The sequence below is a fragment of the Miniopterus schreibersii genome (assembly GCF_964146895.1).
Source record: "Miniopterus schreibersii genome assembly, chromosome: 4".
NCBI lineage: Eukaryota > Metazoa > Chordata > Mammalia > Chiroptera > Miniopteridae > Miniopterus > Miniopterus schreibersii.
In genome coordinates, this window is record NC_138105.1 from 71,878,079 (window position 1) to 71,895,511 (window position 17,433).

At 51.9% G+C, this 17,433-nt stretch overlaps 4 protein-coding genes across 13 annotated transcripts; 2 read left to right on the forward strand and 2 right to left on the reverse strand.

The window, feature by feature from the left end:
- On the reverse strand, nucleotides 1-5,131 carry GNG14 (G protein subunit gamma 14; the record flags this gene model as incomplete). Of its 2 annotated transcripts, XM_081134542.1 has the most annotated exons (2): nucleotides 1-300; nucleotides 4,698-5,131. In XM_081134542.1, one exon carries the CDS (start codon nucleotides 298-300, stop codon nucleotides 1-3), a length of 300 nt encoding a protein of 99 aa, XP_080990668.1. The 2 variants fall into 2 exon arrangements, with proteins under 2 accessions (XP_080990668.1, XP_080990667.1); XM_081134541.1 differs by lacking the exon at nucleotides 4,698-5,131 and having other exon boundaries at nucleotides 1-324.
- On the forward strand, nucleotides 5,109-9,190 carry DHPS (deoxyhypusine synthase). 8 transcript variants are annotated; one of them, XM_081134524.1, is made up of 9 exons: nucleotides 5,109-5,447; nucleotides 6,046-6,210; nucleotides 6,709-6,830; nucleotides 6,912-7,008; nucleotides 7,090-7,176; nucleotides 7,797-7,827; nucleotides 7,904-8,007; nucleotides 8,789-8,914; nucleotides 8,998-9,190. In XM_081134524.1, the coding sequence occupies exons 1-9, from the start codon at nucleotides 5,244-5,246 to the stop codon at nucleotides 9,091-9,093; spliced, it is 1,032 nt and encodes a 343-aa protein (XP_080990650.1). In that variant the 5' UTR covers nucleotides 5,109-5,243; the 3' UTR covers nucleotides 9,094-9,190. The 8 variants fall into 8 exon arrangements, with proteins under 8 accessions (XP_080990650.1, XP_080990656.1, XP_080990649.1 ...); XM_081134530.1 differs by having other exon boundaries at nucleotides 5,111-5,447; nucleotides 6,709-6,811; nucleotides 7,722-7,827; XM_081134523.1 differs by having other exon boundaries at nucleotides 5,113-5,447; nucleotides 7,722-7,827.
- WDR83 (WD repeat domain 83) lies at nucleotides 9,098-12,875 on the reverse strand (the record flags this gene model as incomplete). 2 transcript variants are annotated; one of them, XM_081134540.1, is made up of 9 exons in its annotated part: nucleotides 9,099-9,380; nucleotides 10,472-10,586; nucleotides 10,669-10,777; nucleotides 10,871-10,938; nucleotides 11,863-11,989; nucleotides 12,073-12,121; nucleotides 12,385-12,490; nucleotides 12,572-12,692; nucleotides 12,773-12,875. In XM_081134540.1, the coding sequence occupies 9 exons, from the start codon at nucleotides 12,873-12,875 to the stop codon at nucleotides 9,231-9,233; spliced, it is 948 nt and encodes a 315-aa protein (XP_080990666.1). In that variant the 3' UTR covers nucleotides 9,099-9,230. The 2 variants fall into 2 exon arrangements, with proteins under 2 accessions (XP_080990665.1, XP_080990666.1); XM_081134539.1 differs by having other exon boundaries at nucleotides 9,098-9,380; nucleotides 10,669-10,938.
- Nucleotides 12,876-13,089: 214 nt separating this feature from the next.
- On the forward strand, nucleotides 13,090-14,540 carry WDR83OS (WD repeat domain 83 opposite strand). Its single transcript, XM_081134543.1, has 4 exons — nucleotides 13,090-13,255; nucleotides 13,371-13,476; nucleotides 13,945-14,042; nucleotides 14,136-14,540. The coding sequence occupies exons 1-4, from the start codon at nucleotides 13,206-13,208 to the stop codon at nucleotides 14,200-14,202; spliced, it is 321 nt and encodes a 106-aa protein (XP_080990669.1). The 5' UTR covers nucleotides 13,090-13,205; the 3' UTR covers nucleotides 14,203-14,540.
- Nucleotides 14,541-17,433: the final 2,893 nt, after the last annotated feature.

Sequence of the window (17,433 nt, forward strand, 5' to 3'; positions counted from 1 at the left end):
TCAGAGGATGGCACAAGGCTTCTTCTCTTTGAAGGGGTTGGTGGCAGCTGGGATGCCCACCAGGAACGGGTCACTCTTGGCCTGCTCCATGCAGAACTGCAGCAGGTCAGCAGCCGCCTTGGACACCTGTAGGCCAGTCCAATCAGCCAGACCTTGGCTGTCCCTCTGCCCCCTCACCCAGATGTGCCTATCTGGCCTCAGTCTCACCTTCATGCGGTTGATGCCGGCCTCCATCCTCAGCTGCTCCACTGCCCGGCGGGCCTGCCCGATGTCACTGCCAGTGGCCACTTTGCCAGACATCTGAGGAAGGGTGAGCAGGGCCATAGGCAGCAGGCTGAACCCCAGACCTGGAGTCCTAGGGCCACTGGAGGGTCCCTGCACCTTCTCCAATGTCCCCTGGGGCCTGTGGGATGGGGGTGGATGCTCCCCACCCATCAGAACCACATACCTCAGCTGAGGACTCTGGCGACTCCTGGCTGCTCAGTCCTCTGCCTGTGGCTCTGCTCTGCCTCTCTCCCTCCTGGCCTCTCCAGTCCCCTCCTCCCTGACCCCTGCAGAGACTTTGAAGCCAGGACACTCATGGAGTGAAATGTCACCAGTGATGGCAGCAGCAGCTGCCTCAGCCAAGGGGTTCCCTTCCCCAGGAGGCCTGGTGGGTGCCCTGTGGTCATGTGTTACCTTCGCAGAGAGAGTGTGGGGCCCTGGCCTCTCACTGACCTGCTTGATCCCTTGCTAACTAGCCCCAACATCCCTTCTTTGCCAGCCTCTGTCCCCCAACATGCAGTGTCCCCAGGCTTGGATGCAGCCCTGCCTCTCCTCTCCATCTACACTCACTGTTCTGTGATCCACGATATGGATAACTCAGTCTACTCGCTTATGCCGATGGCTTCCTTTGCCCAATCCCAGCCCCTTCCCTGACCTCAGATCCACCTGAGGACCCTCCGGCCTCCTTGGTCCATCCCACCCATCTCTCTGGTGTCTCTAGGCCAAAGCTGGATTCTGGATTGCCTTCTCCTCAGACCTTCTGCCACTAAAGTCACCACCATCCACCCAGCTGCCCTGGCCCAAATGTCAAACTCCTTTATTCCTCTCCGGTATCCCCACATCTAATCTTTTCTCAAGAGCCAGCCAATCAACCTTCAAATTTGGTCCTGAATCTGGTCACTTCTCTCTATCCTCACATGGGTCCCATCCCCATCCTTGTTCACTTGGACCAGTATAGTTGCCTCCATCCCGGTCTCCCCTGCCCTCCCCCATACTGCTATTCTCAAGACAGCCAGTGGGAACTGTTAAAAAATAAATCAGAATATAACATTGATGAAACTTGAAGGCATTATGCTGAGTGAAATAAGCCAGTCACAAAAGGACACATTTATGATTCCATTCAGATGAGGTCCATAGTCAAATTCATAGACAGAAAGTAAAATGGCAGGTACCAGGAGCTTGGGTAGGGGGATGGGGAGTTGGTGCTTAATAGGGACAGAGTTTGGGAAGATTTTAAGAGTTCTGGAGGTGGATGGTGGTGATGATTGCACAACAATGTGAATGTGTTCAATGCCACTGACCTATACACCAAAAATGGTTAAGACGGTGAATCTTGCCCAGCCGGGCATGGCTCAGCGGTTGAGCATTGACCTAGGATCCAGGAGATCGCGTTTGATTGATGTTTCTCTCCGTCCTCTCTCTCTAAAATTCAATTAAAAATCTTTTTTTAAAAATGGAAGTGAGAGACAAGAGATTACACATAAGATTCACCATCTTTTTTTTTAAATATATCTATATTGATTTCAGAGAGAGGAAGGAAGAGGGAGAGATAGAAACATCAATGATGAGAGTCGTCATTGATCAGCTGCCTCCTGCAATGCCCCCGACTGAGGATCGAACCCTCAACCTTGTGGTGCATGGGATGACACCCAAAGAACTGAGCCACACTGGCCAGGGCCCTCACTTCCTTTTTAAAACTCTCCAGTGGTTTCTCAGCCTCTTAGAATAAAATCCACCCTCCTTACTACAGCCTATAGAGTCCTGCCTGGTCTGGCACCTTCTGCCCACTGAATTCATTTATCAACCTTTCCCTCCTTCATTCTTCATGGATCACACTGATGCTCTTGTATGTGTTCGTTCGTTCATTCACTCATTCACTCATTCATTCATTCAGTCATTCAATCATTCATTATCTTTACTGAGATCCCAATCTGTGTCTAGCACTGCTGAGCATAAAGGGATCGGAGTGAAACCAGACAAAATCCTGCCTTCATGGAGCTGTTGTTCTAGTCAGAGACAGACAACAGGAAACAAAATGTATTAGGTTCTATGAAAGACAACAAAAATAAGGTAAGGGCAAGATTGGGTGATTAGGGCAGGCCTCCTGGAGGAAGTGATTTTTTATTTATTTTTATTTTAAATATATCTTTATTGGTTTAAATATATCTTTATTGATTTCAGAGAGAGGAAAGAAGAGGGAGAGAGAGAGAGAGAAACATCAATGATGAGAGACATTGATCAGCTGCATCCCACAACCTGGGCATGTGCCCTGACCGGGAATCGAACCCCGATCTCCTGGATCCTAGGTCGATGCTCAACCGCTGAGCCATGCCTGGCCGGGCAATGGAGGAAGTGACTTTTTAAAAAATATGTCTTTATTGATTTCAGAGAGAGGAAGGGAGAGGGAGAGAGAGAGAGATAGAAACATCAATGATGAGAGAGTCATTGTTGGCTGCCTCCTGCACACCCCCAACTGGGGATCAAGCCTGCAACTCGGGGAATGTGCCCTGACAAGGAATCAAATCGCGATCTCCTGGATCCTAGGTTGATGCTCAACAGCTGAGCCACGCCTGACTGGACAGGAAGTGACTTTTATTTTTTTAAAAAATATATCTTTATTGATTTCAGAGAAAGGAAGGGAGAGGGAGTGAGAGAGATAGAAACATCAATGATGAGAGAGTCATTGGTCGGCTGCAGCCCACAACCCAGGCATGTGCCCTGACCGGGAATCGAACCCTGATCAACTGGATCCTAGGTCGACGCTCAACCGCTGAGCCACGCCCGGCCGGGCAGGAAGTGACTTTAAAAAAAAATAATTTTATTTATTGATTTAGAGAGAGGAAGGGAGAAACATCAATTTGTTGTTCCACTTATTTATGTATTCATTGGTTGATTTTTCTACGTGCCCTGACTGGGGATCAAACCCACAACCTTGCATATTGGGAAGATGCTCTAATCAACCGAGCCACCTGGCCAGGGCAGAAGTGACATTTTGAACTGAGGCAGGAAAGAGAAGGAGCTGGGGAAGGGGTGTTCCAAGCAGAGAGAGCAGCAGGTGCATTATCCCTTGGTCAGGAAAGAGCTTGGTGGGTTCTAGAACAGTGAGGGGGTAGATGTAGCTGGAGAAGAGCAAGTGACAGCAAGTGGTGGGAGAAGAGGGCAGGGAAGTCAGCAAGAGCCCTTGCAGGCCTTGCAGGCCCAGATTCTATTCCAAGAGGGAAGCCGTTGTTAGAAGGAATGATGCATCTGATTTCTTTTTAATGAGCTCTCTGGCCACAGCTTGGAGATGGGCTGAAGGGGAGTGAGTGCAGTGTGGAGGCGATGGAGGCTTTGGGGATGATTAGAAACACTTGGATACAAATACCGACTCGTTGTACACCTGAAACTAATGTAATGTTATATATCAATTATTCCTCAATTTTAAAAAAGCAAAAAAGCACTTGGATTTGGGACCTATTTTATAGGTAGAACTTTGTGGATGTGCTGGGGGATAAATGTGGGGTGTGAGAAAAGAAGCCATCAAGCTCAACGCCTGTTTTTAGCCTGGTAGCTGATTGTTTGCTGAGATGTGGAAGACTGCAGCAAGACCAGGGTTAGGCGGAGAAAAAGGTGAGGTGGTGAATTTGAGATCCAAGCAGGGAATTTCAAGAATGTTCAAGAGGATGTGTGTTCCTCCAATTGAGTTGGCTCATTTTCAGCCTTAGGGCCTTTACACTGGTTGTTCTCTCCCAATGGGGGGCAGGGGAGAATGGCCTCCCCCCATAAGTTCACATACAGGGCCTTTTGGCTTTGGCTCAAATGTCACCTCTTTGGTGTCCTTCCTCAACCACCTGTCCCTCCAACTAAGGACACCAAATGCTTCATCTACCCCCCGCCAAAGGCTCTTGCATCATCCTGCTGAAACCCCGAATAGCACTTAGTACTGTGGTTAACTTTCTGTCTCAACAAACTGTGGACTCCAGGAGTGCATCTTGTTCACTTCTAAATCTGCACCCAGTCCTAGCCGGTTTGGCTCAGTGGCTAGAGTGTTGGCCTGCGGACTGAAGGGTCCTGGGTTTGATTCTGGCCAAGGGCACTTACTTGGTTGCAGGCTCCATCCCTGACCCCAGTCAGGGCATGTAGGGGTGGCAACCAATGGATGTTTCTCTCTCTCACTCTCCCTCTCTTCCACTCTCTCTGAAAAGCAATGGGAAAAATATCTTCGGGTGAGGATTAAAAAAACACAACAAAACCATAAAATAAAATAAATCTGCACCCAGCACAGAGCCCAATGAATAGACTCCATAAATGTAGAGAGATTAATGGGGTCTCCTCTGGGCCAGACCCTGTCCATAATTAGGAGGACCCATGAGATACAGTCCCCACACTTGAGGGTCTCAGTCTTGCTGGAGGGAAAGAGACGTCGGTCCTGGGTCCCAGAGGAGATGCCTTACCCAGAGAAAGGTGAAGGAAAGCTTCCCAACAGAGATGACAGCTGTGGCTGCCTGGGGAAGATCAGAGGGTTATGCAGCGTGTGAAGGCTCTGGAGACTTGCGAGGCCCGGACAAGGATCAACATCCTATTTGAAGAGAGATGCTCAGTGGCAGAAACTGTCTGACAGTTTCTGATGACTCGAATTCTGTCCAAAGGAGACGTTTAAGAAGCCATTCTCTCACCCCACAGGACAAACTAATGGACAAACGGCCGGCAACGCGGTGGGTATCCAGCAGGCGGCAATAAAAGTAGGCCTTTCTTCATGTGAGACAGCGAACACGCGAAAAGAAACATCAGCTCCAAGCGGCTTCCGTATTTCGCATAGGCCACGCCCCCGCCCCGACTAGAAGCGCGAAGACGGCCATGTGACTAAGCAACTTCCGGCCCATCACCCCCGTTTGTTCCGACTCGTTTTCTACGCTCATAGAGAAGCGCGTGCCAGGTAGAGCGATTGAGGCCCCTGGAGGCCTGGTTTGGGACTTTGATCGGAGTGCGGCCGCCAGAGCATGGAGAGTCCGAAGGGGGAAGCGCCGGCGGCGTCTCTGGCCGCTGTGCTGAAGCGCAGCTCGGCGCTGCCGTTCGAGAGCGCACAGGTCCGAGGTTACGATTTCAGCCGTGGCGTGGACTACCACGCGATGCTGGAAGCCTTCGGCACCACTGGTTTCCAGGCTACCAACTTCGGGCGTGCGGTGCATCAAGTGAAAGCCATGGTGAGGCAGGGGCGGGACTTCCGGAGCTTGGGGGCGTGGCCTGTAGTAGCGCCAACCCTGTGCAGCACTTGTAGAGGGCGGGGCTTCCCTGGGCGTGTCCTTAATTGGGGCGGCCTAGTAGTTGACGAGAGGTGGGCCTTACTTTGGGCAGGAGTTTCTGTGTTGGGGAGGGGAAGTTGCCCCCCAGCGGCGACATCCTAGCATTGAGACAGATTCTAGGTAGAGGCGAGTTATAGTCTTTGTGTGTGTTCTAGAATAGATGCCGCCTAGGGCTAGACCATGCCCTTGAGGGAGGAATTGGAAAAAGACCTTAAGTCAGGGCAGGGCCTTGGATTTGCTCTTTCCAGCGGAAAGGTGGCTGGAACCTGCAACGAAGATGCTCTCTGACTCCCAAGCGGGGCAAAGCGTGAGCGTGCGACCGGAAAGCCAAGCTGTGAAAGGGGTGGAGATTGCACAAGGACTCCCTTCCCTGGTTCCCGGTAGAAGTGGTCCTTTTTCCTTGAGTGGGCAGGGCCTGGGGGCAGAGTCTGATTCTGAAAACCACTGGGGTCCTTGGGCTGGAGTTTGGGTTCAGAGGTTAATTTAACCCCTCACATAGATAGAGAAGAAGCTGGAGCCTCTGCCGCAGGATGAAGACCAACACGCAGATCTGACCCAGAGCCACCGCCCACTCACTGGCTGCACCATTTTCTTGGGCTACACCTCCAACCTCATCAGTTCAGGCGTCCGTGAAACCATCCGTTATCTCGTGCAACACAACATGGTGAGGAGTTAATGGGGCTGTGGCCTTGGCCTCTGGGTCTCAATGGGCAATATTATTGGTCATTTTAGTAAGTTAGAGAGATATAAGTTAGTTTTAAGCAGAGGGCCAGGATTTTTGTTGTTGTTGTTAATCCTTGCCTGAGGATATTTTTTCCATTGCTTTTTCAGAGAGAGTAGGAGGGAGGGAGGGAGGGGAAGAGCCAGGGAGAGAAACATCGATGTGAGAGAGACACATCCACTGGTTGCCTTCCGAACAAGTCATGACTGAGGGCAGGGAACCAACCCACAACCGAGATATGTGCCTTTGACTGGGAATCGAACCCACGACCCTCGGTGCACAGGTAGATGCTCTAACTGCTGAGTAACACCAGCCAGGGCTTGAGTTTTGTTTTGTAGCAGACATTCCTGCAAGGTTACTAGACCACAGTTGGGAGGAGTCCTGCCCAGAATGAGGGCAGGGGCCTCCTTTCTGGGCCAACCTCATTGCATATGGCTGCAGGTGGATGTCTTGGTTACTACGGCTGGGGGCGTGGAGGAGGATCTCATCAAGTGCCTGGCACCCACATACCTGGGCGAGTTCAGCCTCCGGGGGAAGGAGCTACGTGAGAACGGGATTAACAGGTGGGGGGCCTGAGTGGTGCTGGGCAGGAGAGCTGCGCTGAGGGGCCTGGGGCCTGATGTCTGTCTCCCTCCTGTCCCCAGGATTGGGAACCTGCTGGTTCCCAATGATAATTACTGCAAGTTTGAGGACTGGCTGATGCCCATTCTGGACCAGATGGTGCTGGAGCAGAACACAGAGGTGGGGCTGGAACAACCTAGGGGGCTAGCATGATGGCAGTCATGGAAGGGACCACTGGCTAAAGCTGATGTCCCCTCCTAGGGTGTGAAGTGGACGCCTTCCAAGATGATAGCCCGCCTCGGCAAGGAGATCAACAACCCAGAGTCAGTGTATTACTGGGCCCAGAAGGTGAGGGGCTGGGTGGGGGCAAAGATGCCAGGCCTTGGCCTGTGTTAACTTGCTTCATCTTCCCAGTCACCGGGGGAGTGAGTGCTGTTCTTATCATCTGCACTTAGATGAGGAATTTCAGACACAGGCTAGGCAGTTTTTCTGAGGTCACACAGCTATTGAGCATGGTCCTCATATCCTGGCTGTACTCCTATACCACCTGAGAGCAGTTGGAGCAGTGCTTCGCAATCCCCCTGAAAACACTCGTAGGGTCCACTGCTCCTCAGAGGATATGAAGTCCAGCAGTCGGAAAAATAACAAGAGCTACCATTCTTTATATGCCAGGCATGGTCCTAAGTGTTTTGTGTGGGTTTTCTTACAAACACTTCCTCATCTGTGAGGGAGGTACTGTTGTTACTGTCATTTTACAGTCAAGGAAACTGAGGCCCAGAAAAGTTAAACACCATGCCCAGAATCAGGCAGAGAGGGACTGCTGCCAAAATGGGGACCGACCTACCCCCACCGGGCTCTGACTCCTGCCGCTGTCCTGTCCTGCACTCCTCTAGAACCACATCCCTGTACTGAGCCCGGCGCTCACAGATGGCTCACTGGGTGACATGATCTTTTTCCATTCCTACAAGAACCCGGGCCTGGTCCTGGACATCGTGGAGGGTGAGGTGCTGGGGCCAGAGGAGTGGGGGAGGAGGGCTGGCTGGGCCCAGGGCCTGACCACAGTGCTCTTCCCCAGACGTGAGGCTCATCAACACCCAGGCCATCTTTGCCAAGCGCTCTGGCATGATCATCCTGGGCGGGGGTGTAGTCAAGCACCACATCGCAAACGCCAACCTCATGGTGAGTGGGGACGGAGCATTTTGTCCCTAGCGTGCGGGATCCCTGCCTTCCTGGGACTGATGTTTTAGTCAGGGGAGACAGACAACAAGTTAGGTGGCAGTCATTGCTATGGAGCAAAATTAGGTGGGTTGGTAAGATGGTAATAAAAAGGGGCACTGTTTCAAAAAGGGAAGTTTTTCTGGGAAATGTGACCTGTGACTAGAGCAAATTTGGGAGATGCCTCCCTTGAGCCATGTGGTTGCCTTGAGGAAGAGTTCCCAGCACAGGGAACAGCTAGTGCAAAGGCTCTGAGGTGCCCGAAATAAGGAACAGTTAGGAGGCCTGTGAAGGGGAGAGTGGGAGGTGAGGTGGGAACATGACAGGCAGGACTTGTAGGGCCTTGAGGGCTGTGACCCAGGTGCTCACAGGCACCTTCTGGCTGCTGCAGGGGGAACAAATGGGGCCAGGACCAGGGTGGGGACCAAAGCAGGAGAGAGGTGGTTGGGTTCAGAGGTCTTTTGAAGATAGTTGGTGACAGTTCCTGTTGAGATGTCTCAGGGTTGTTGCTACCTAGGAGGTTGGTCTGGGCCAACACTGCCTGTCATTTGCCTAGTAACCCTCCAAACCCTCACTCTGCCTGGCGTTGACATAGGGCCCCTCCCTTGCAGAGAGGGCCACAAAAGGGCCCTCCTTTATCTAGGACACATGGCTCAGCCTCTCTAGCTGCAGTGCCCTGCCTCTGTATGTGTGGTGTGTCTGTCTCGTGTGACTGGCTGACCATCCACCCTGCCTCTCCCCACAGCGGAATGGGGCTGACTATGCTGTCTACATTAACACGGCCCAGGAGTTTGATGGCTCTGACTCTGGCGCCCGGCCGGACGAAGCTGTCTCTTGGGGCAAGATCAGGGTGGATGCACAGCCTGTCAAGGTGAGGGCCAGCCAGCCTGCTGGGGTGAAGGGTCTCCTAAGCTGTAGCTTTGGATCCCATGGTTACCTGAGTCCCCTCTGCAGGTCTATGCTGATGCCTCCCTGGTCTTTCCCCTGCTCGTGGCTGAAACCTTTGCCCAGAAGGTAGATGCCTTCATGCCTGAGAAGAACAAGGACTGACAGTTGTGCCCCCTTCTGTTTATTAGTTTCCAGACCAGCCCCTCCCCTACTCCTTGGTCAGTAGCACGCCTGGAATAAATGGTCTCAGTGGTCCAGAGTCTGCATCTGTGTCCTTAGTGTTGTTGGGTCCCCTGGCCTCAACCTGTGCCACTGTCAGCCTCGTAGGCCTTTTCCCGCCAGCAATGGATGCTGCCCCCCATGGCAGTCAGCAGGCAGGGCTCTGTGGGGTGGTAGGCCAGTGACTGCACCACACCAGGACCCACCTGCAGGGCCAGGGCCAGGACACCCTGTGGAACAAGGGAGAGAGGAGCAGTTATCAGTGATCTCATCCCCTGACCTTTAGCCATCTGCTTTAATGGCTTTCAAGTCACTGCAGAACTAGTCTGCCTCAAAATGAGCCCCTTAGTGGCTCTGTCCTTCTAGGTGCTCAAGCCAAAACCTGGGAAGTCTTTTTCACACCTCACATCCCTTTATCTGTAAATCTTCTTGGTTCTGCCTTTAGACTATGTCCATAGGGCACCCATTCTCTCTATCTTTATGGCTACTACCCTTCTCTGAGCCAGTTATGTCTGGCTTTCAGTTTCCCTCCCCCCTGCTGCCATAGGGATTCTACCCATCTACTTGGCAGCGTTCAGTGCTTGTACTTTCTTCATCAACCTGCAGACACAGCTCCACATATACAGTTTCTCAAGCAAGCCACAGTTCCTTTTTACCTTGATATGTCCCCTAATGTGCCCTTCCTTCAGTGTGACCTCTGGTCTACCAGACCCTCAAGAAGTAGGCAGAACTTTGGCACTTTCTTAGTCCCCTGAGAGCTGGCTCCTTGAGTTCCCAGGGTCTCCCAGTTTCCTCCATCCTCTTAGGGGACTTCCCCTGGCCAAACCCCAGCACCCACATCTCCTATGAGGCTCTCCAGCCCTGAATCCACTAAGCCCAGCCAGTCTGTTCTCGGCCTGATGCCACCACCAGGCTCTGACACATCAGGACGGGGCTAGAAACCACAGGGATGCTCAGAAGTAGCTGAGGTTTCCTGAACAACTACAGTTTCATCTCCCCCAGGGTCAGACTCTGCTATTTGCTCCCTCATCCTCAGGGTCAGTCCCACTGGCTCAGCCTGGCACTGGTGGCGCTGCCTGATGTGGCTTCTGCTTCTGCCATTGCCATCCTGAAGTGCTTCTGTTTCCTGACCAATGTGTGCCACACCTCCAAGCCTTAGCACATACTGTTCCTTTTGCTGGGATGCCCTTCCTGTCCTCTCACTCCTTCCAGCCCCTTTTTCTAATAGCACTCCCATTTTCAGGTCTGGGAATGACTGAGGTAAAGACAAAGAGGGGACAGGTCAGGTGCCCTGGTGCAGTATGGGGGTGGGGAGGCTCACCTCCACCAGGTCCCAGAAGAACACCTTCCCATCCTCAGAACAGCTGACTACGTGTGTGTCACGCTCACTCAGGCAGCAGTCCAGCTTGTACTCCTGGTTCTTATGGCCTGTGTACCTGGGGGTGGGTGTGATCATCAGGGCTTGGTCTTACCAGGGACAGAGGTTGGGGGAGGGGCCCCACAATCCCAAGGACTCACTCCCCTAGCAGCTCCCCGGTGTCCTTGTCTAGAAGCCTCAATGTGGAGTCCAGGCTGGACACCAGGGTGCACTGCCCGTCTCGGCTGAAGCAGGTGCAAGTGATGGGGCCTGGGGGCAGGGGAGGGGTGGACAGGCGGTGGGCTGGGGCCTCCTTTGCTGCCCCTGCCTCCCCTGCCTGCCCCACAGCCTGGCCATACTCACTGCCCACGTAGTCTGAGAAGAGTTGCCCCATCCTCAGGTCATAGCGCCTCACCCGGCCATCCACGGAACTACAAGAGAGGGTGGATCCAGTTGAAGCCTCAGCTGGGGCCAGTGGGTCCATGGCTCTAGGTAATGTCGGTGTCCCTCTACACTTCTCTCTGGCCAGGGCCCTAAGGGCAGGGCTGAGCCTGTCCTTCCTATGCACCCCTCGCTGTCATATGCCCTCTGAGGGCTGGCTGTGGAAAACATTCATTGAAGTGAATTCATGAGTGGAATTCTGAGGCACTGGCTTTGAGACTCAGACCCAGGGACCAGTCAGGAACCGCTCCATCTGTTTCTGATATGTACTGAGCATCCTCTCTGGGCCAGATCCTGTAGCAGGAAGGGAGGGCTTGGTACAGAGCTTCGACCAAGCCAAGAAAAATTTCTGGAGCTTCACTGACTGATGGTAATCTAGAAAGGCCTCCCCAAGGAGGTGATATCTAAACTGGGACTTGAAGGACAAGAAGGAGCCAACCTTGTGGGATCCAAGGGGAGATGTGTGGGAACAGGCCCATGGTGGGAATGGTACTCCCTTGTGTTGTGACAACACTTGAGCAGCGCTGCAAGGGAATTTTTTTTAAAAAAACTGTCTCCTGCAGCTAGAATATCAACTCTATGTGGGCAGGGATTTTTTCTTATTTCCCTGTCTTATTCACTGCTCTGTGCTCGTTGACTAAAAAAGTGACTTGTGGGATGTGCTCAAATACACTTGGAATAAGTAGTAGAAGGGCAGTCCTGGCAGAGGAAGAGCAATTGTGAAGGTCCTGGGGTGGGAGCATGCTTGGAGTATTTACTTGAAATGAGGCTGGGAATGAATAAAAGCTGAGAGGTCAGCAAGGACCAGACTGCAGGGCCGTGGGAGGCACAGTGAGGAGAGTAGACTTTAAGCACAGAGGCAGCTATGATCCCCAGTGGCACCTGGGGAGGGGCAATGGTCTGGCTCCACTCACCCTGCCAGGACCTCATGGTCTGACACCTTCACACTGGATACACCATCCTTGGCGTCATCCAGCTTCTGCACTGGATCTGGCCTTCGAGAGCGGCAGTCCCAGCAGCGAATACTGGAATCGATAGAGCCTGTGAGGCCAGCATGAAGGTGGGGTCAGATTTGGGGGACAGGGGCAGCACAATGGGCTCCCCTGCGTATGCCCCACACTCACCTGACAGGATGACGGTGGCCTCTTCATTAAACTGCACCGTGTTCACCTTCTGAGAAACAGGAACTGCCACTCAGAGGTGGCTGGACTTTAAAGGATTGGGATAAAGGCAGGGTTCCAAGTGCAGATTAAAGTGAGGACAAAAACTAGGGGAAGGGGAGGTGAAAGGTTTTGAGGGTACTGCAAGGACAGGGCCTAGTGAATGCGTTGTAATGTGTGTGTGTGTGTGGGGGGCTACCTGTCACCGCCTGCGCGCTTATGCGGGTCCCCTCCCCTATCCACACTCTAATGAGGCTTCTTTCTGCTTGTACTCACCCCTGCGTGACCCCGGAATTTACGCACGACCTGCCCGGACGCCACATCCCACAACACCACCGCTTTGTCCCCGCCGCCGGAGCAGAGATTGCTATTGTCAAAGGAGCTACAGGGCAGGGGAGGGAAGGTCAGCGTCGATCTCCGATCCCCGCCTCAATGCCCCTTTCCTGGGCTGGCCCCGGCTCACCCGGCCGCGTCCAGCACCTCGTAGCCGTGGCCGCTGTAGGTCCGAAGCAGCGTCCCCCGCAGCGGGTTCCACAGCTTCAGGGTCTTGTCGCTGCCGCACGTCAGGCAGTAATTGCCATCCACTGGGGAAGACCAGGCTGGGGTTACTGGGCCTCCGACCTCAGGGGGCCGGAGGCGGACTCGGAATGAAGATGGTGCTCACCATTAAATCGCACAGCTCGCACCGCTCCCTGCCCGCAGTCCAGCGTCTTCAACCGTTTCTGCGGCAGCTCCGGACCCCGCGGCTTTGGCTCAGGGAAAGACATCGCTCCGGGATCCCTTCCTTGCCGCCTTATAGCCGTCAGTACTGAGGTTTCCGAGCCTTAGTCGCTGGGTGTAACCTTACTTTTGTCCCCGCGGTCTACTTCCTGTGTCCCACTTCCGGGCTCAAAGTTTCGGCTTTTTGGAAGTAAATGTTGGAAAATACAATTACTGAAGGCTGCCTGTAGGTTCCAGGTTTCTTCCCCCACTTCCTGGCCCCCTGCCACTAGGTACAGAAGCGCGAGGGCTGCGGGTGTTACTATAAAAAGTACCCTCCGTTTCCACGCCGGAAGGGGCAACTCCGGCAGCGGAAGAGTTGCGATTTCCGACTCGCTATGTCCACGAATAATATGTCGGACCCGCGGAGGCCGAACAAAGTGCTGAGGTGAGGACCCCAGCGTCAGGAGAACGGGACTACGGTTATGGGTCGGGGCCCAGGGAAGCGCTTGTGCATCCGGGTCCCGGGACGTGAGTGCCCCTGACCCTCGATCCTGCCGCAGGTACAAGCCTCCGCCGAGCGAGTGTAACCCGGCCTTGGACGACCCAACGCCGGACTACATGAACCTGCTTGGCATGATCTTCAGCATGTGCGGCCTCATGCTCAAGGTGGGCAGGGCTGCGTATCTCTGCGGGGCAACGAGGCCGCCGGCGGAATGGGAATGTAGCTGGGCCGGCGCTGAGGGGGCGGGGCTGGGGTGGCCGAGAAAGCCAAAGCTTTGGGGAAGTCAGGGATCTGGGTCAGGGTAGGTATGTGGGAGGTTGGTGGTGGGCCAGACTGTAAAACAACTTGGAGGGGATTGTGAAGAACGAGTGGGGTCCTTAGCATGATGGTGTATCTCAAAGGCTAGTCTTTAAGCCTGAGGTGACATGGTGAGGTCAGAGGCACTGGCCAGGGAGCAGGGCCAAAAACTGTACCTGGGGTAGGCTATGGGTGGATATGATTGAGGGACTCCTGGGAGGCGGGGGGACAAGGTTTGAGCTGCTCCAGTTAAAACCAGTGGGTTGGAACCGGTGCAAGGGAATCCCCCTTGTCTTCCACTAACCTAACCCACTTATCCACATACCTTTTCTCAGCTGAAGTGGTGCGCTTGGGTTGCTGTCTACTGCTCTTTCATCAGCTTTGCCAACTCCCGGAGCTCTGAGGACACTAAACAAATGATGAGTAGCTTCATGTGAGGCTGGGCCTAGAGAGGGAGGGACTCCTGAGTAAGGGGAGGGAGGACCCAAGCCTACCCATCCTGACTGACACCTCTTTCTGGTCTCAGGCTGTCCATCTCTGCTGTGGTGATGTCGTACCTGCAGAACCCTCAGCCCATGACACCCCCTTGGTGATGTCAGCCTAGAGGGGTCACACCTGGACCCCTCTATACACCTCCTTCTAGGGCTGATCCTTAGCTGCTTGTCCTCCTGCTCTCAGCTGCTGGCTGTCCTGGGCTACCCTGGGTGAGGTAGTCGCAGGGCCCCCAGCTGGATGGAAGGAACCTGGACCTTTCCCTGGGGTCCCACTTCTACTAGGGCAGAGAGGGGAAAACCCTCGACTTACTCCTCCTGCCTTCCTTCCCCACCCTGCCTGCTGCTAGGGAGATGCTGTCCATGTTTCTAGGTGTATCCACTCATTTTCTTATTGAAACCAGTTAATAATAAAGTTTTGCATTCTGGCTGTTCTCTGAGACCTTTCCTTCTGTGCATTGTGGGTGCTCTCCTAGAAGGGCTTCAGTTCCTCCTCTTACTCAGGCCTGGGGTGAGGCCCCAGTCTGGAGCCTTCTGGTGGTTCACTTGCTTATTCAAAGCCTCATGCACTAAATCAGCTGTTGGAGACAAGACAGTGACCCTCACCTTTTGGCAACTCAGCAGATGGCCCTACTGACCTGAGGAATCTAGGCTTTGATTTTCTTGTCAAAGGAATGAGATGTCAAACTAGATAGACTGGCAGGGAATCAGAAAGGCATGAGAGACTGAGTCCTCCCCCACTGTGGAGGAGAGACTGTTCCATGACTTGACTGCGGCCAGACCCCAGAGCTGGACCTGGGTTGGAATTGGGAGATTGCTTACGGTAACCCCCCCACCCTGAGAAACTTTCTGATTGTACTTTGTGTTCGTTCTGACACAAATCACCTCTCCTTTGCCTCCTGCTATGTGCTGATTCCTGGAACAAGTTGTCCTGACCTGGTCAAACGTGTGAAGTAATTTCCCATACCTGGTAGCGTTCACATACTAGTACGTATGACTATTCCCCCCTTTACCCTGTACAGTTCTTTGGTACCTGCCAAGCAGCATGGGGATCAATTTCAACTTGCAGCCACCCAAGACACATGAAGTTTTTGTTGGTAACCTAAAGATAATTGTTAAGAACTAATAAATGTAATAGGTTTAAGTTGAATATAAGATTTTTAGGTGAAACCTTTAGCAGTAATTGTAGGTTTGTGAAAAAGAAATTTTTGAAAAAAAATAAAAATAAAAATCTTTATTGATTTCAGAGAGAGGAAAGGCGAGGGAGAGAGAGAGATAGAAACATCAATGGTGAGAGAGTCATTGATTGAGCCCACAACCCGGGCATGTGCCCTGACCGGGAATCGAACCCTGGTCGCCTGGATCCTAGGTCGACGCTCAACTGCTGAGCCACGCCCAGCCAGGCTTGAAAAAAATTTTAAATGTGTGGTCAAGCTAAAATTAGTATAGATTTAATTAAGTGGGTTTAAAAGTACAAACCATTTACTCTTTTTTTTTTAATATATCTTTATTGATTTCAGAGAATGGAAGGGGGAGAGACAGAGACAGAGACAGAGACAGAGACAGAGACAGAGACAGAGACAGAGAAACATCAATGATGAGCCCGGCCGGGCGTGGCTCAGCGGTTGAGCATCGACCTAGGATCCAGGAGATCGGGGTTCGATTCCCGGTCAGGGCACATGCCCGGGTTGTGGGCTCGATCAATGACTCTGTCATCATTGATGTTTCTCTCTCTCTCCTTTCCTCTCTCTGAAATCAATAAAGAAACATCAATGATGAGAGTCACTGATCGGCTGCCTCATGCACACCTCCAACTGGGGGTTGAGCCTGCAACCTAGGCATGTGCCCTGACTGGGAATTGAACTGCGGTCTCCTGGGATCCTAGGTCAATGCTCAACCACTGAGCCATGCCTGGCCGAAGTGGGTTTAAATATCAAAAGTAATAGAGTTTGGTTCTCTTTCTCTCTGTTAAATGGACAGACTTTTCTTGGACTGTGGGTTTGCTCCTGATGTTTATAACAAGTTTTCTGCCTTGAATGCACAGGTTCTGTTTTATCAAAATAATTTTGTGTGTTTTATGTTGTCTTACCAGGTCTTTGATTACTTGAGAAGACGGAATCTTCTCCATGAAAAGCTAACCTGTATTTGAAATACCCTAGCTGACTTCATAAAAAGTCAGCTGCAAAAAAAAAATCTATAAAGATTGTGGCATATGTGGATGAAGCCAATTCTACTTCTGCAGATTGACCCCTTAGTGCCCTACTTTTGCTATCTTGATACTCTTGATGTCCTTGTAACTGGGCAATTATCTGCTCCTCAGTCAGGGAAATTAAGAGGGGTACACAATAGGCACTTTTCCTCTTGGATGCACCCATGCCTTTCCATTTCCCCTCTTCCCCTCAGGCATGGTCCATCTGCCTTTCTCTCAACTAAGCTTAAAGGGCCCTTCTTTTGCTTCCGTAACTTGTATCCTGAGCCTTTGCAGCGTAGCTGGCTCACTACTACTACCACCTCTGTAACTTTCTAAATAAACTTTCTCTTATAATTTGAAGAAAAAAAAAAAAAGGTAAACAGTGATTATAAATTAAATAAACAGTGGGGACTATGGGAAACCCAAAATAACTGCTTGGTTCTTCCCAGTTCCCTGGCAAGTCCCATTTTTTGTTTTTCCTTTTGCATTCCTTCATGCGCCATATGGCATTTAAGCTGGACTTGACTCAACTGCCACTTAGTATGGGTTATCAATATGTTCCTGTGTGTATATTTTCTGGATGGGTTGAATGAAGCCTTCCGTGCTGCAAGGCTGATGCCTTCACAGTAACAAACTATTAGGAAAATGTGTTCCCCACTTGGGGTATATACCTTCCAAGTGCTCCTTCAAAGCTATTTACATAGCCCCACTATATGTTATGGGATGGTGGCTCAGGACCTGTTACTGTTTTCCTTCCTGACCTCTGTGAAATGGGGTCATTATATTGATGACATAATGCTAATCTGTGAAGATTTGCCTCTGCTGCAGAAAACTTTTCAGGCTTTACTGGACCATCTACAAAGGAGAAGGTGGGCAGTGAGTATGCAGAAAATTCCAGGTCTGGGGGCTGCAGTAAAGTCCTTTGGAGTTGTATGGTTGGGTAAGACCTGTGTTGTTCCTGAGGCTGTCATAGATGAGGTACAAGCCTACCCAATACCAAATAATGTGAACGAGGTACAGCCTTTTGTGAGAATTTTGGGGTACTGGTGAACATTTATACTCCATTTAGCACATATCCTTTGCCCATTATATCGCTTATATATGAGACTGAGGAGCCAAACAACAAGCTGCCTTTGAGAAAG

What these genes read in the sequence shown, in the direction of transcription:
- DHPS (XM_081134523.1), top strand. Translation starts at nt 5,244, where the DNA reads ATGGAGAGTCCGAAGGGGGAAGCGCCGGCGGCGTCTCTGGCCGCTGTG. An exon ending in ATCTCGTGCAACACAACATG is followed by an intron (nt 6,211 to 6,708) that starts GTGAGGAGTTAA and finishes ATATGGCTGCAG; the next exon opens with GTGGATGTCTTGGTTACTAC. An exon ending in TGCTGGAGCAGAACACAGAG is followed by an intron (nt 7,009 to 7,089) that starts GTGGGGCTGGAA and finishes GTCCCCTCCTAG; the next exon opens with GGTGTGAAGTGGACGCCTTC.
- WDR83OS (XM_081134543.1), top strand. Translation starts at nt 13,206, where the DNA reads ATGTCCACGAATAATATGTCGGACCCGCGGAGGCCGAACAAAGTGCTG. An exon ending in AGGCCGAACAAAGTGCTGAG is followed by an intron (nt 13,256 to 13,370) that starts GTGAGGACCCCA and finishes ATCCTGCCGCAG; the next exon opens with GTACAAGCCTCCGCCGAGCG. An exon ending in TGTGCGGCCTCATGCTCAAG is followed by an intron (nt 13,477 to 13,944) that starts GTGGGCAGGGCT and finishes ACCTTTTCTCAG; the next exon opens with CTGAAGTGGTGCGCTTGGGT.